This window comes from Trachemys scripta, chromosome 17, assembly GCF_013100865.1.
Source record: "Trachemys scripta elegans isolate TJP31775 chromosome 17, CAS_Tse_1.0, whole genome shotgun sequence".
Taxonomy (NCBI): Eukaryota; Metazoa; Chordata; order Testudines; family Emydidae; genus Trachemys; species Trachemys scripta.
The window spans coordinates 8,626,156-8,642,603 of NC_048314.1; the positions used below are offsets into that span (position 1 = coordinate 8,626,156).

Here is a 16,448-nt window from a genome sequence, read left to right on the forward strand (position 1 = left end):
AGAGACCGGGGGGGGGGGGGGGGGGGGTCAGTGGCAGGCAAGACCTCAGCCAGCAGAGGGCGCTCCGGAGCTGGGAAAGAGCTAATTCCCTGGACAACCAGCAGGAGGCGCCGTGCCGGTGAATCGTCGCCCCGCCACAGGGAGACAGCGAGAAGCTTCGCCACGTGACATTGCGCCAGATTTTGACTTCCCTTCCCCCAGCGCTGCGCTCGCTAAACCGCAGCTCGGCAGCTCCCCAGAAAGAGGAAGGAAGCAAGAGGCAGCGTGCGAGGACGCTGCGAATTCAAAGCTGGGGCTGTTGGAAGGGGACTAGAGATGGAGCCTTTTGCTGGGAGCCGGGTTCCTATTGAGCAACTAACCCTCCATGTGCGCGTGTGCTGTCAGACTCACCAAACCTGGGATGGAAATCAGACTGCTGCCCTCGCTGGGGTGTGGGTATGAATCCATACTGCTCAGACTGATATTAACCCTGGAGATAGACAGCCCCCCTCCTGAGCAGACAGGCTGAGGGGGCAGATTCTGACCCTTAGAGACAATCCAAGCTTCAACCAGGGACAAGCCAATCCAGCCGTTTGGCTGGAGCCCGATCCTCAGAACTGCACCTGAGTTGCATAAACCTCTCTGGTTTTGGGAAGGCTTAAGATCCCCGCATGCAGCGCCCCTGCTTGCTCCTCAAGCTCCCGCATCGACAAGGGAAAACCCGGCCGGATGAAATGGGAACCAACCGCGACACTCGCCCTGCTCTCAAACCACAAGTGAATCTCTTCAGAAGCTCCAGAGAGCTTGGGTAATTTATTCCGTAATTTCCGGGCTGCCTTGGCCCTTTCTGCTTCTGACTCAGACCAGGGCTGCCACAATACCATGGAAAGGGCAGGTCTTGAGCAATCTCTGGACAGAAGGCAGCGCGGCCCAGTGGCTAGAGTCCTGGACTGAGAGGCAAGAGACTAAGGTTCTATTCCCTGCTGCGTGACCACGGGGAGTCACTTCACCTCTTTGTGCTTGGCTTTCCCTAGCTGTAAAATAGAGATAACGACCCCTCCCCATCTTAAATACTCTTACTATTGTAAATCTCACACGCAGCCTGCTCTTGAGAGTCTGCCGGCCCAATGTGACAGCCCCCAAAGCATCTGGAAGAAACAGCTGCAAGGAGGGGTGCGGTGCCAATCTCTGGCCTGTTTCAGACTCCCTGACCGTTGTACCTTTGCTCTCAGCCGCAGCCGGTCAATGGTGTTCTCAGCCTCAGCGTACTTGGTCAGCAGTCTGTGGTAGTCCTCCTGGAAGGAGAAGGAGGAGAGCACACGTCAGGGTCACGTACGGGTGTTACTGTCACTGAGTATTTATATCGCAACATAAATGTCCAGCTGGGGGAAGGTGGATGCTGAAGGAGCAGTTAGCCACCGGGTATGAAAGTGCCAGTGCATGTGTACAGACACACACACACTGCACATGTAAACGCTGCAGAGGCCCGTGCATCCAGGGCTTCGGATAATAGGGACTTCAGAATTTAGTCTGCAAACCAAGAGTCAAGACATCAAAAATTAGTTCCCCCTCCACACACATGCGCACGCAATATTCTACCTGAATAAGTGACTGTGGTTTCCCTATGGTTAATTCTAATGCCCCGTCATTAACACCCCATGCAATGATCTGCCCCTTGGCAATGCTGACCGGGATTCCAGAGGGATGAACGTCCCCAGTCAGCATTGTCTCCTAATCCAGAGGCGACACCATACAGGTGAAGGCGCCAACATTTATTCCCTCCATGCTCTGTGGCCCCTTTCTGCCCAGCTTCTTAGGGGAAAGGGATAGCTCAGTGGTTTGTGCATTGGCCTGCTAAACCCAGGGGTTGTGAGTTCAATCCTTGAGGGGGCCATTTAGGGATCTGGGGGCAAAAATCTGCCTGGGGATTGGTCCTGCTTTGAGCAGGGGGTTGGACTAGATGACCTCCTGAGGTCCCTTCCAACCCTGACATTCTATGATAAGAGTGAAAAGGGAGGGCCCTCTGATTTCAATCCTGCAGAGAGATCCCTGGTCTCTCTTCTAGTGAGGCTTCCCTGGTTTGTGAGAGGTGGAAGTTACCTGCAGCTGCTTCACCAGCTCAGTGGCTTGCTGCGGGGACTTGAACTCCTCGGGCACCATGGTGGTGGAAGGGGTAGGGCATTTTTGCGGGGACCCCTCCGCGCTGCTCAGCAACACCTCCCGGACGATCTCCGCAGGAGACTTGAAGACCACGGGGCTTGCTGACCCCCTGGCCCTCATGGGCAGAGTCCTGCTCCGCGGAGGGCGGTAACTCTGATCGTCCTTTGGGAACTTCACCCGCGGCTCCACCTTGGACAAATCCGGCAGCGGGTAGTTGAGCTGGCCTCGCCCGTATCGCGAGACTTCGGCTGCAGCCAGGGACAGCCTGGCGGGGCCTGACTTGGGCGAGCCAGACCGCTCTGCCTGCTTACTGGTGTTCCCCCGAGGGCTCAGGGACCTGGACTGCCTGATGAACTTGGAAGGGAGTGCTGGGGAAATGGCCTTCTTCAGCTTCCGAGCCCTGTCCTGCTGCTGGCTGCCAGCCTGCCGTAGGGAAAGGGGAGTCTCTGTTGCCTTGAGCCTTGAGCTCTCCGAAGGCTCGGCTGCAAGCACAGGGCGGCGGTGGGATGCCCTAGCTCGAGCAGCAGAGGTTGCCTTGGAGATGGTTTGCGGTGGGTCCTCCACGCTCTCAGTATAGGAGGATTCTGGCAAGGTCTCCGCGTTGATGCTCGGGGCATTCTGAAGGTCTTCCACAGACAGGTGGTGCAGGAGGCTCCAGCGTCTGGAATCAGCCAGCGGGCTCAGCTTGGGGCTGTCCAGGTGCCCGCTTGAGGGCGACGAGGACTCCGTTTCTGCGGGGAACTCCAGGCTCTCTCCAAGTTGGCTCTGGCTTTCAAAGACATCAGCTCCGGTTCTCTGGCTTGGCTTGTGGGAGCGCTCCAGCAGGGTGCTGGAAGGGGGTGGGCTGACGTCAGAGTGTCCCGAAAGCTCCTCTCCGCCATCTGTGGTGAAGCTGAAGGATTTGCCGTAGTCCCCGTACAGAGCCTGGGCGTCCCGCAGAGCATCGGGGCTGGCACTGTACTCTGAGCCATACTGGCCCTCAAAAGAGAGCTCCCCTTCACTCCCTGCCTCCCAGTCCCCCTCCTGTCTCTCCACGTCCCCTGAGCTGGCTTGGTCCTCATCCTCTTCAGTCATGTCTAGCTGTCTGTCTCTCTGTGGGTGCCAGTGGGCTGGGGAGGTTGGGTCCTCCTGTGTCCCATCATGCTCTAGCTCCTCGCCATCATCTGGAAAACAAACAATAGTGCTACCATCACCAAGGGCTCTATGGTTTCTTTGTTCATTTGATTTCTCCCCATGAACCCAACTCCAAAACTGTTCAGGAGAGTTGGGTTCTATTCCTGGCCTGGCACTGGCCTGCTGAGGGACTTTGGGCAAGTCACGTCTCCGTCCTGTGCCTCAGTTTCCCTATGTGTAAATGGGGGTAATGATACTGACCTCCTTTGGTAAAAGTGCTCTGTAAGAACTAGGCGGTGGTATTATTATTCCTACAAACATGGGGGTTTTTGTTTTGTTTTTTAATAATAATGGGGGCTTTTTGCCCCCATATTCTCCTGCTGCAGCGAGTCCCACAGGTCATGTTACGTAGAGAACTAGTGATCACACATACGTAACTAATTCTTTCCAGTTCTGCCGTTTTAAAATATACTGCCTTTCAACCCTTTCTGAGCACCCTCTTGTTCCATTACAAGATGGGAGCAGCCCAAGTGGCTTTCTCTGCACCATGCATACATTTCTAGACCTCCAGCATCTCTCTTTTTTCTGTTCTCCAAGCCAAGCCACCTAGTCCTGGGGTAAAATATTTAAGAGTGCCGTAGCAACCTAGGTTCCATTGACTTCCAGTGAAAGTCCCAAGTCACTTTAGAAGATGACACTTCTGAATATTTTACCCTTAATATTGTCAATCTGGAAAATCACATGGAACTTCCCTTGCCCAGCAGGTCCAATTCTCCTCTCATTTAACGTTGATGGAACTCATTTTAACGTTGATGGAACTTCATCAACTCCAGTGGAGTTTCTCCTATCCTGCTGGTGTGCATCAAGAGTATCAGGCCGAATGTCCCTAATCGTTTTTTATAGTCCCTGCTTTGGGATGTTTCTATTTCTGTTACGGCTTTAAGGGGAGATGGCCAAACCTTGAATGCTATCCATCAGAGGACGACGTACCTTCAGTATATATGTAACACTGAGAATATATTAGGGGTCATCATCATTAACCACATGAAGATATTTGCATATTATTCCTTGGCCCTCAATACAGGCTAAGGAAACAATTACCCGGCAGTTGGGAGGGCCGGCTGAGCTAGCAGAGATCAAGTGAGTTCACTAAACAGAGTTGTAGCTGCACGGGCAGTGGGATGGGCTAGTCACCCGAGTACAATCCCGACCTGGTTTCCTAGGTGCGTAGTCAGGCGGCTAGTCTGGCCCTCCGCCTATGGCCCCCCGCTCACCATATGTCCTGCAATCACCCTTCCCAACTGCAGCGCAGACGTACCCCGGATATCTTCTTGACTTTTCCAGCAACCACTGAGCAGATGCCTCCACGGAGATGTTGGCAAGGACAGCTCGATCTTTTACAACTAAATCCAAACCCACCACTGCATCTTACCGGCCTTAAGGATTTCTTCACAGACCCATTACTTTGCCCTGGACTGCACTGACATTCACCCGCCCAACTGGCTCCCACCCGTTTGCACTGCTCAAACACCTCCTCTTTTCAGCTCCGTCCAGAGTTTCTCACAAAATCTTCCTCAGTCTCAATTCACTGAAATGTTGGTACCATCAGGAAATCTTGCTGCTTCCACTGTTCCCTTCCCATTCCAAGGTCTTAAACTCCTTAGCATTACCCTGGTTTTCATTTTAACCATCTTACACATTAACCAGTCAATCTCAACATCCCTGGGAACAATCACCATCCCCAGCCAATGGAACGCAAGGCGCAGAGATTAAGGGTAACAGTTTCTGAAATGCCCAAAGGATTTAGGTGCCGACGTCCCAATCTGGGCTGCTTAGTGAGTGAGGGTATGTCTATACAGAGAAGAAAAACCCTGCAGCTGGCCCGTGCCAGCCAACTTGGGCTCAGATTGTAGACGTCTGAGTTTGGGCTGGAGCCCCAGCTTTGGGACCCTCCCACCTCTCAGGGTCCTAGATCCCAGACTCCAGCCCGAGCCCAGACGTCTGCACAGCAGCGAAACAGCCCCATGAACCCGAGTCGGCTGGCACAGGCCAGCCGTGGGTGTCTAGTTGCTGTGTAGACTTAGTCTTCGGCACTTGTGAAAATTTACCATTGGTGACTTGCCCCAAGACACAGCAGCAGTCTGGTGTCACAGCTGAGAATAGAAATGAAGAGTCTCCTGGCTGGGGTTTCAGACTTCTAGACTATGTCCTGACCAGCACTAGTCCTGGTGTTTGCTCCCCAAGGACACTCCAGCTGTTAACATCTTTCCATGCTGCGCAATGGTCATTTATTCCAACGCTCGGCTTCCTAGTTAGCACCGTGCTGGGACTTTGCCGCTTACCATACAGTTCTAAAGGTTCCTTCCCAGAAAGCTGACTTCTACCAATACGGATGAGGAGAGATTAAAGAGGCTAGGACTTTTCAGCTTGGAAAAGAGGAGACTAAGGAGGGATATGATAGACGTATATAAAATCATGAGTGGTGTGGAGAAAGTGAATAAGGAAAAGTTATGTACTTGTTCCCATAATATAAAAACTAGCAGCCACCAAATGAAATGAATGGGCAGCAGGTTTAAAACAAATAAAAGGAAGTTCTTCTTCACACAGCGCACAGTCAACCTGTGGAACTCCTTGCCTGAGGAGGTTGTGAAGGCCAGGACTCTAACAGGGTTTAAAAAGAGAACTAGATAAATTCATGGAGGTTAAGTCAATTAATGGCTATTAGCCAAGATGGGTAAGGAACGGTGTCCCTAGCCCAGTGGGTCTCAAACTTTTTTTACTGGCGGCCCCCTTTCACATAGCAAGCCTCTGAGTGTGACCCCCCCAATAAATTAAACATCCTTTTAAATATATTTAACACCATTATAAATGCTGGAGGCAAGCGGGGTTTGGGGTGGAGGTTGACAGCTCGCGACTCCCCATGTAATGACCTCGCGACCCCCTGAGGGATCCCGACCCCCAGTTTGAGAACCCCTGCCCTAGCCTCTGTCTGTCAGAGGGGAGATGGATGGCAGGAAAGAGATCACTTGATCATTACCTGTTAGGTTCACTCCCTCTGGGGCACCTGGCATTGGCCACAGTCAGTAGACAGGATACTGGGCTGGATGGACCTTTGGTCTGACCCAGTATGGCCGTTCTTATGTATGGACTGTAGGCCATAACTGTGACCACACTGAGAGGTAGATGCAGGTACATATTCCCTGCACAACACCTGACGCACCTGGCACTCCCCTCTTGTGCGTCAGACGCGTCAGGAGAAAATCTTCTTGAGTGAATTTCCTGAGAACTGGCCCTTCCCAACAGGAGGGCGTCTCTAGCCTGCAGCCATAGCACCTTCAGCCCAGATCCTGCCAGGTCTCATAAGCTGATTAACATCAGACCAACTCAGTGCTCGGGTGAGGGACCTCCCAGGAAAACGTTAAGGCGTTGCAAGCATGGGCACTGGAATTTCAATAGGTAGCGTTCTCTTTGCCCCAGTGCTGTAATGCTGAATGAGATTATTAGACGCACGCCCTCATCCCTTGTGATCATGAAAGACCACATGCCAACTGCGGTTTCAATTGAATACAGAATGGCTCCTCTCTTCCTGTACTAAACTGTTGTGATGCGCACATCCGATGGGTTCAGTGTTCTACCCCAGAGGTAGCTGCATTTTAGTGGCAATACCTATACACTTAAGCTCACTGGGATTTGTGTTCTTCAAGGCAACTGAGCTGCATTTCCCAGGTCCCAGCAGACTACTGGGGTCTGGAGAAAACACCCAATGCCCTGGCATCGCCCATCCCCCCTGTGGCAGTCACTCCCTGCTCGGAGATATCTGTGCTATCTCCGTAGTACATGCAGGCTACCAGAGGAAGAGGACAGAAGAGAGCGCTGACTCACCAGCGGGTGGGCTCCTGGCATTGTCTCCTTGGACGCTGCTCCACTCAAACTCCTGCAGTTCACTAAGGTCGAAGCTCCTGTCACTCTGTGCCAAGAGCCCCTGGGGGGATGGTGGCCCCTTCATAAGCTTGACGTTCCCCAGGAACTCCAGTTCAGTGTTTTCCTGGGCCGGGGACTCATCCCACTGGCCAGCGCGACCCACCAGTCCGTTCTCGTCCAGTCCAGCAACTCCATTCTCCTCCATGTACCCCTCAGATCCCTGCTCCACCGCTTCCTCCCAGCGCTGCCGCTGCCCAGAGCCATGGCCAAGACCCGCCTCTCCCCAGTGGGCCCACGGCGCCGAGCTGGCCATGTCCTGCCGTCCCCGACGAAGGGCGTGAGGTGAGGCGGCAGGGCGAGAAGCCTGGCTAAGGAGGCACCTGCCGGGGCAGAAGGGGCTTCACTTGCATCATTTCATGGTGCAGGCACCGAGGAAGCTCCGGGGGCTGGGGGCGCTTTGCTTCCTTGGGAAATGTAGGTCACAGCGCAGCTCCATTCAGCGCTTCAGTATCCTGCCTGCAGCTAAGAGGAGAGAGACGGAGAGATGCTTAATGGCAGTCAGGAGGGACACAGTGGGCTCTATTCAGACAGTCCCTCTCCCTGTGTGTCCCCCCGCCCCAGCCCAGAGATGTCAGCTGCTCCCTGAAGCTTTCCCCACCAGCTCTCCCCCTCCCCAGCTCCAAGGGCAGCCAAGTCACCTCATGGATTGTACCCTCCCCTCCCCAGAAAGGGGTCTGACATCCAGGCTAGGCGCCACACAGATGCCGTCGTGACATGGTGCTGCCTGGACTGGGGTGTCGCCACACGGCGACGTCACGTTGGCCTGGGCCTCTGTCCAAGGTAACGTCCCATGTGGAAGCTAGGAAGGTGGACTCCCGCTGAGCCCGCCGGCCCCACGTGGCGCTCCCCTCTCGACACTGGGCGTGCTGCTGGGAGCGGCGGCCCAGTCAGACGCGCTCTGGACAAGCGGCAAAGAACTGCTTAGCGGTACGTTCTGTTGGCCACAGCCTGAACCCAGCACCACGTCCTACTCAACATCAGCAGGACGGGCCAATGGTCTTCACCTTCCCACACAGCTGTCTCCCTGCCCTTCCTTCCACCACATTGCTTGATACAATCCCTCCCTGCCTCTTCCCAGCCCGGTCCCAGGATCACAGCCGCTCTACGAGCAGGCAGAAGGGGGCGCTGTGCCATAATGCACACACACCTCCCCATTCCCAAAGCCTGGCTCATCGTGACGCCAGCCAGCATGGACAGTGTGTTCAGCAGCTGCCGATCCTCAAACGCAAGTCTCACCTGTGAGCAGGCTGGCCACACCAGCCCTGCAGCGAATGCAGCGCCCCTTCACCTGGGCATACAGACAAGACCTGCCATGAAACCCAGCGGGCCCATCTGCCATCTGGGCCAGGCGTCCGGGTGGGAGTGCCAGCCATGCTCAAAGTGGGCATTAGGACCCGTCCTCCTCCGTCCTGGAGCAGACGAGGCGGCGAAGGGTCTGCCAGGGAGGTCACACACAAACATGGCATTGCTCAGAGCGCCAGGGAGGCTTCCCAGCAGCTGCCCAGGCTGCAATTCTCCTACAGGGGAGTCTATTCAGGGCAAAGACCGGCTCCACCCCGCCCCCTCTTCCGTGCAGCTGGAGATACACTGACCCACTGTTACAGGCGAGGAAAGCAATCAATGGCTGGATGGGCACATCGGGCAACATTGCAGGAGCAGTCATGGTGGGAGTGCCCAGGAGGTGCTGCAGGGAACGGTGAGGGGCGCTGGCTGTGGGGGAGCTCCCAGCCGTGCCGGTCTCCGTCTCAACACAGCATTGGAGAAATGCCAGTCCGGCCCCAAACAAGTCCGTTCACCTGTCCCGCTGGAGCTCTGCGATGGGGTGATGTGCCACAGCCCATCTCCTCCAGTGGCTGGGGTGAGGAAAAGGAAATTCTCACTCCCTAGGGGAGAGCTGCCCGGTGTGCACACTGGCTGGGCCTGGGGAGCGGAGCCCTCGCCCAGGGGGGCCGCGAGCCCCTCTGCCCCCCCAGACTGCACTCAGCGGCAGAACTTTTTTGGCCTCCTCTCTCCAGCCCCTCCCTGTATACTCAGCCTCAGCCAGAGGCGACCGCAGGAGTCTGACCCCCCCAAAGGAAGGGAGGTCAGTGCTGCTCAGGGCCATTGGGGTTTGGAGCCTGGAGCAGCTGGACCTGGTGCTGCCCGGCAAGGCCTCCATTAGCAGCAGCTCCCATTGTTACTCGGGAAGCAGCTCCCAACAGCAGGGGATGCTCTCATGCAGCTGAGCTGGTGTTTATCCTCCCCCCACACCAACCACCAGCCCTGCTCTCTCCCTTCCTGTGTCTCTCTGCTGCAGGGGCCTTTCCCCAGCTGCTTCACCCTTGCTCAGCCCTCGAGAACCCACTGCAGGAGTGCGCAGGCATGGGGCCATTGCTCCGCCAGGCAGGGGGACCTCAGTACATCTGCATAGTAAGACGTCTGCTCCGCTGTCCTCTTTGTGGGGCCCCAAGGAGCAGGTGATCTGCATGCACCCTCAATGCAGGCTGCCTGCCGCCAGCTCCCATACCAGGTTGCTGTTCTCTCACACTGAGGTGGGATTGGGCAAACTCCCCCAAGTACCCGCAAGGCTGCAATGGCGGGATCAGAAAGCAGGCAGAGGGCCCCAGGAAACTCCTGTCTGGCTCAGATCAAAGCAAGGTGTTCTCTCCCTCTCTGCACTGGACACTGCCCGTGGTTGTGCCAGGCACTGATCAGCCCAGCTCCTTGGTAAATTATGACCTGTGGAGCCAGGAATTGGCACCACTATCTGCACGGTCAGACCCTTCGCCAGCCAGGGACGCCTGCATTGGACTTGACACTGTCTTGCAAACTCCTGCCGTGTGCCATCAGGGAGCAGCACGCGCAGGAGTGCATGTGCAGAGAGCACATCGGCCACCCTATCTGTCCAATAACAATTGCCCTCTTGCCCTGAAACCGCTGAGCCATGAGCCGCCTCTTTCACTTCACTAGCCAGTTTCACCCAGTCTGCCTCTACTCACACGTTGGCCTTCCCTTGGCAAAGGGACCTTCCCTTCCAGGGCGAGGTGGCACGAAGCCAGTGCAGGCGTTTGCCCGATCCCGGCTGCCGTGGACCAAGCGAAGCCACTTAGCAGACAGGCCGTTGTACTGGCGAACAAGCCGGCTGATGTTCAGTGGTGCGAGCACCTGCAGCTCCAGCTGGAGTCAGTGGCCCTGGGACGCCGGCAGAGGTCCCTTTGTGGTGGACACCAAGCGGCTTTGGGGACACGGTGCCCATCAAGGCCTAGATCACTGGTTTGAATCTGGTTCCAGGAGAGTAGCAAGCAGCCAATCACTGGTGGCCTGTGTGAAATGAGCTGTTGGGTCTCAGCCTAGTTCCCACTTGGGTGGTGTCCACATAACAAAACCCACCAACCCAAATCATCACACGATGAAGAGCGGCCAAGGACTGAACAGGCCCTGGAAGCCCAAATGCCCTGGTCTCCCCAGCAGCGATGCCTCCGGGGGCTGCGGCTCCTGGCGTGGGTGGGGAAGCGTGCTCGGCTGCAGCCCCAGCCGTTCCTGCAAACGACTGGCCTCCAGCGCAGCATTCACCTTCACTCTTAACGAGCAGCACCCAACACAGCCCCTCCCGCTCCACCCTGCCAGGCTCCGATGCCAACGGGCCGCTCCTGAGCGGAGAACTCACAATTCACCGCAGTTTGGCCTCAGCCAAATTCAAACTCAAGCTTGGGAAGGGGAAAAAAAAATGAACTCAAAGAATAAAACAGCACTAATCCCTCTCTTCGGTGCTTGGTTGGCAATCTTGGTGACCGTGCCGCTTCCATCATTAACCCCTAGAGTGCCGGCAGCTCCGGCTCTGGAGTCCCCAGCATTAGCTCTGCTGCTCTCAGCTCTTGTTCCTGTGCCAGGCACTGCCCCAAGACCGCTTCCTCCCATCTGCTCCCACCAGGAGCAAAATCACACCCCAGCAAACTGCTCCTCTCTCCTGTCTTCCTTGCTGTGGAACAAGGAAGCAGAACGTTCTCTCAGCTGTGACCCCAAACACTGGTCTCCTCCCACACCCGATGCCTCACCCCAAGAAGGTATTATAACACGTCCACAACCACCTGGGACTTCACTGTCACCACTGTTGTGGACCGTGGCCACTCAAACCTTCAGTGCCATTGAGGTTAGAACTGAGATTCCCCCTGTTAAAAAAAAAAAAAAAAAAAAAAAAAACCACAGGCCCCCTTTATTTGGGCTACTGGAGAATCACCCTCAGCTGTTAGCAATATAGGGCCAATGACACACAGCTAGGCAGTTCTGCACAACTGGGCACACATCATCCAATACAGGGCATGCACACACACACCTGGTCATTCCTGGATTAAATCAATTTTTTTCCCTACCAGTTCACCCCTGACGTTAAGCCCCAGTTTACTCAGTGACTAACAAAACCAAACAAAGGTCTCAGCAGAGCACGGCTATTAACCCCTTTGCTCCCGCATTCAGAATCAGTTCGCTCCGAGATCCAGGAGCAGCAGCCCTGGGAAGTGAGTTTGGGCGTGGGGTCGTCAATCCAATATCAGTGCCTGGAGCAGTGACACTACCCGGGACACTAACGGGCAACACATGGGTCTTCAATTGGGGAGAACAAGGTGAGAGCACTAGTGGGCAGGAATAAGCCACTCCCAGAGAGCGCCCAGCTTCTGCCATCTACCAACGCCAACCCCACAAAGATGATGCAGGGGAAGGAGCTAATCCAAAGACACCTGGCTGGTAGGGGGAGCTCGACCTGCCAAAGCCAGCGAGGACTCATCCCCCACAGCCCCAGGTCACTCGGCAGGGGAACAAGCTGGTCTCGCCACAGGGCAGCTGGGAGCGGAGAAAAGGACCTCAAAGAAGGGCATGACATGCCCTTGTAGAGTCCACCACAGGGGCCGTGCAGTGGGACCCGGAAAAGGGCAGAAGGGCTTTGTTTCAGGATGAAGAGCTCCAAAGCTTTCCTGCCCTCCAGGGTGTGTGGGAGGGCATGGAGCTGTTTGAGGTCCTTCCATTTCTCCCCAACGCTCTGGTGGCTGTGCAGGTCAGCCAGAGTTAGTGGGGGAAGAGAGCCAAATAAGGCGGGAGGCTGACGGCAGAGAGAGGGGATGACAAAATAAGAGAACAGCCAGACTGAGCTTGGAGCCTGTTCGCTGTCTGTATGGAAACGTATCTGTGTGTGTAGCACAAGTCGGACTGTGCGCAAAAGAGACAGTGGCTGAGATCCAGCAGACTCATTCCACTGATGACCTAAGGGCAGGACTGGAGAACTTTCACTCCCTTCCTCTCTAGCGGATGCCTTATTACACTGCTCTACAGCCAAAATGCTTCGGAAATAAATGTCGTCAAACTTTACTAATTCTGGGTCACTGAGAACGAAAATGATGCTTAAAATGGTTGATTGGCTCTAGTTTTCAAGATATGCTATTGGGTCAGTATAAACGACCCTTGACTTGGGAATGGCGGAGGATAAGTGAGTTATAAAGGGAAGGGATCTCAATTTAAACCAGAAATGACTAAAATACATCTTTGACTGGATCTATGAATAAATCTATGACTGGGTTTGGACAGTACTTGCTTTTTAGGCAAAACAATGAATGATGCAATCTGAAGCTGGTATTGCATCATACATGACATGAATTGCACCATGTTATTCCTAGAAGTCATGGATGATGCAATCATAACGAAGCTTACATCACTCTGCTGAACAAATTTCCCTATATCCGCTCTCGAAATCATACAGTGTCGTGCTCTCTTATTTGTCAGTGTTTGATTTTGCAAAGGGACACATTTCTGTTTAGCCAAAGTGAGCAGAGATGCCTCATACTTTTGTGAACAGTGCAGATAACTTCTGCTATGTTTGTGGTAAAGTGACTTTTGCATCACAAAAGCGCAGTATAAGCATTATGGTTAAGAAAGCCTATCACCTTTATTTTGGCTGCAAAATTGGAGATCAGGACAAGAGGTGGGCCCCACACATATGCTGCAACACTTGTGCAACAAATCTTCGCCAGTGGTTGAACAGGAAAAGGAAAATCTATGCCTTTTGCAGTGCCAATGATTTGGAGAGAGCCAACAGATCATACCAGCAATTGTTATTCTGCATGGTGCCTCCAGTTGGGAAAGGTGTGTCAAAGAAGAAAAAGTGGACTGTGCATTATTCAAACATTCCATCAGCTATACGCCCACGGAGAAGGACTGCTGGTTCCTGATACACCAGAATCACTCTCACTTGAGTCAGACGAGGAAGAGGATGAAACTTCTGGTCCTGAACCATCAATGTCACAGGACCCACATTTTCTCCCATCCTCCTCTTCTGAACCATACCTCATAACACAAGGTGAACTGAATGACCTTGTCAGGGATTTGGAACTACCCAAGAGTAAGGAAGAGCTGTTGGGCTCCAGACTACAGCAGTGGAATCTCCTGGCAGGTGATGTTAGGGTTTCCATGTTCCGTGACCGTCAAAAGGATCTTGTCCCATTCTTCTTCATGAAAGGGATCTTGTAGCCTGCAACAACATCGATGGTGTGATGGCAGCCCCCAACATCGTTCACGATCCAGATGAGTGGAGACTGTTCATTGATTCATCGAAGACGAGTCTTAAAGCTGTTTTACTGCATAATGGCAATGTTTTGCCATCAATTCCAGTTGGTCATGCAGTCCATATGAAGGAAACCTATGACAACGTGAAACAACTTTTGAGGTGCATAAACTATGACCAACATCAGTGGCAGTTTTGTGGCGATTTGAAGGTTGTTGCTTTCTTGCTTGGTCTGCAGACTGGATACACAAAGTACTGCTGTTTTCTCTGCGAATGGGATAGTCATGCAAGAGATTCCCACTACATCAAGAAAGATTGGCCACTCTGACAGTCATTGGAGCCTGGGAGGAAAAGTGTTCAGCATCCACCACTTGTTGAATCAACGAAGATTTTGTTACCACCCTTACACATCAAGCTGGGTCTGATGAAGAACTTTGTCAAGGCCATAGACAAAACACAAACAGCTTTCAAGTACCTCCGTGGAAAATTTCCAAGGTTAAGTGAAGCTAAGATAAAGGAAGGTGTCTTTGTTGGTCCTCAGATTCGTGAACTTCTTCGAGATGATGCATTTGACCATGCACTGCGTGGCAAGGAAAAGACGGCATGGAAAGCCTTCCAGTTAGTGGCAATAAATTTTCTCGGAAACAACAAGGCAGACAACTACAGGTTGTTGGTGGAAAACCTCCTCAAGGCATACAAAAGCCTTGGTTGCAACATGTCACTAAAGATACATTTTTTGCACTCTCATCTAGATTTTTTTCCACCGAACTGCAGAGCAGTGAGCGACGAGCATGGCAAGCAATTTCACCAGGACATTGCAACAATGGAGAAACGCCATCAGGGCAAATGGAGCCCATCAATGCTTGCAGACTATTGCTGGACAGTGACAAGAGATGCTCCATTTAATGAATACAAGAGACAAGCCAAGAAGCACCGAGTAGACACTGAATAGGACTAAACTATGTACATAATAGTTTTTTGCCTTTTGTTTCATAATAAATTTGATTTATATAACCCTTTTGCTGATTTTTAAAGTGTTACATAAACAGGACAGGTGAAATATTATCACGTAAAGCAACCATAAACACATGAAAAGACCTAGGTTTACAATTTATGATTAAAACTCTACTATCTACACAATATACATAGACATAAAATGTAAAAACGTAAATATCTTAGAAACAGTAGCCAGTTGTTTTAATTGTCATATTTGAATTCAGCACATCAAAATACATAATAAATAGCACATTTTATCTCTGAAGCAGACGACTTCTCAAAAATTGTAGACCAGTGTTGTTGTTGTTATTATTGTGGCCCCGGGTTTCCCAGTGACTAGTGATTTTGAGAGATGCTTTAAAGGGGGCCTGTCAGACACCCATGCTCTGGAAATCAGGCCGCTCCCCAAAAGAGCTCATGTTGGGCCCCCACAGTCCCTGGCCACTTGTGAAAGCCCTGGCCTATCTCTGTGGCTGTAGCACCTTTGGGCCCCAGTCAGGAATCAGGGCCCCAACCAGGGTAGATACAGCCCCTGGCCCAGCTCACAATTCGGCCCGTAGTGAAATATACCCCACCTTTCTCATTACGCCCTCTCCCGCAACAAACACAGGCCCTGGTGGGCTTCTTCTGCCTGACGCAAGACCCACCCCCCTCCACTCGGCACAGCCACAAGCTCGCTGTCCCTAGCCTGGGCCCTGGCTGCCAGCTGGCACCCCAGAGCTGGCCAAGGAGACGAGCCACAGTGCTAGAGAAACCCTCTAAGGAGGGGAAGAAGTCAGATTGCAGGAATTCTCCTGTGCTGCTAAGATTCCTGATACTTCACAGGGCAACACGGACGCCTCTCTGATCTCTTCCCCTGGGAGGAGATCGGTCCTGCCCATGGGCACCTCGTGCCCCACCCCTCGCCCCATCTGAACCCCCTCGCGGCTTTCGGGCCTGCTCCAAACACGCACCACAGGTGAGCAGGCGGCCTCAGAACGGCAGTTGCAGCACCACCCCGCTGCCTGCTGCGACCGCAGCTTCCTCAGGCCAACGGGCAGCCGCCCCGAGCCGGAGCCACAGCTCAGAGCCAACGGGAACCTGCCTCTGAGTGGGGAGGCTCAGAGCCCCCAAGGCCCGGCACTAGGGCCCAGCGTCACCTCCCATCGCCTCCTGCCCCCTCCCATCACCACCAGCGAGGACAAAAGCATGAGCACTGGAGGCTGATTTTACCCACCCACAGGCCAGGTCCAGCACGGGCAGGGCTGGTGCCAGCTTCTCCCAACACTGCCCTGCCAAGGGAACTCAGCCTAGTCTGCAGGAGGCCCCTCCTGGACACTCTGGTGAGGAGTGGGATAGAAACGTTGTAGTGTTCAGGGCCCAGGTCCTGGGCTGGGATGGCTAACCAGCAAGCTGGCTAAAGCCAGCCGGGGACGGGGGGACTGGGGGTGGTGGTTCATGGCTGGGGCCACCGCTGGGAGCCAGACAGAGACTCATCAACTCATCTACTGCAGGTCACTGAGCATGCCTTGATCTCAGCCGTGCTCCAGGACTGTCAGGAGAGAGTGGTAAAGAACCACAGGGAAAGCTGTTTTCTGCGAACTCTGAACAGGGAGTTTTCCTGGGATAAAGCAAACAGTGTCATCCCTAGAGTTACCCAACCATACAGCTCCTGCCTCGAATCTTCCCCAACTCTCTCCCACCTGGCTTCCTC

General features: G+C 53.7%; 1 protein-coding gene across 2 annotated transcripts in view; it reads right to left on the reverse strand.

The window, feature by feature from the left end:
- Positions 1–16,448, reverse strand: part of AKNA (AT-hook transcription factor) — a 78,538-nt gene that overhangs the window by 41,162 nt on the left and 20,928 nt on the right. For both annotated transcript variants that reach the window (XM_034793923.1, XM_034793922.1), the window contains exons 2-4: positions 7,135–7,695; positions 2,080–3,302; positions 1,200–1,274 (exon numbers count right to left, since the gene is read on the reverse strand). In XM_034793923.1, coding sequence (XP_034649814.1) covers positions 1,200–1,274; positions 2,080–3,302; positions 7,135–7,486 — 1,650 coding nt within the window. In that variant the 5' untranslated portion in view covers positions 7,487–7,695. The remainder of the gene's footprint in view (positions 1–1,199; positions 1,275–2,079; positions 3,303–7,134; positions 7,696–16,448) is intronic.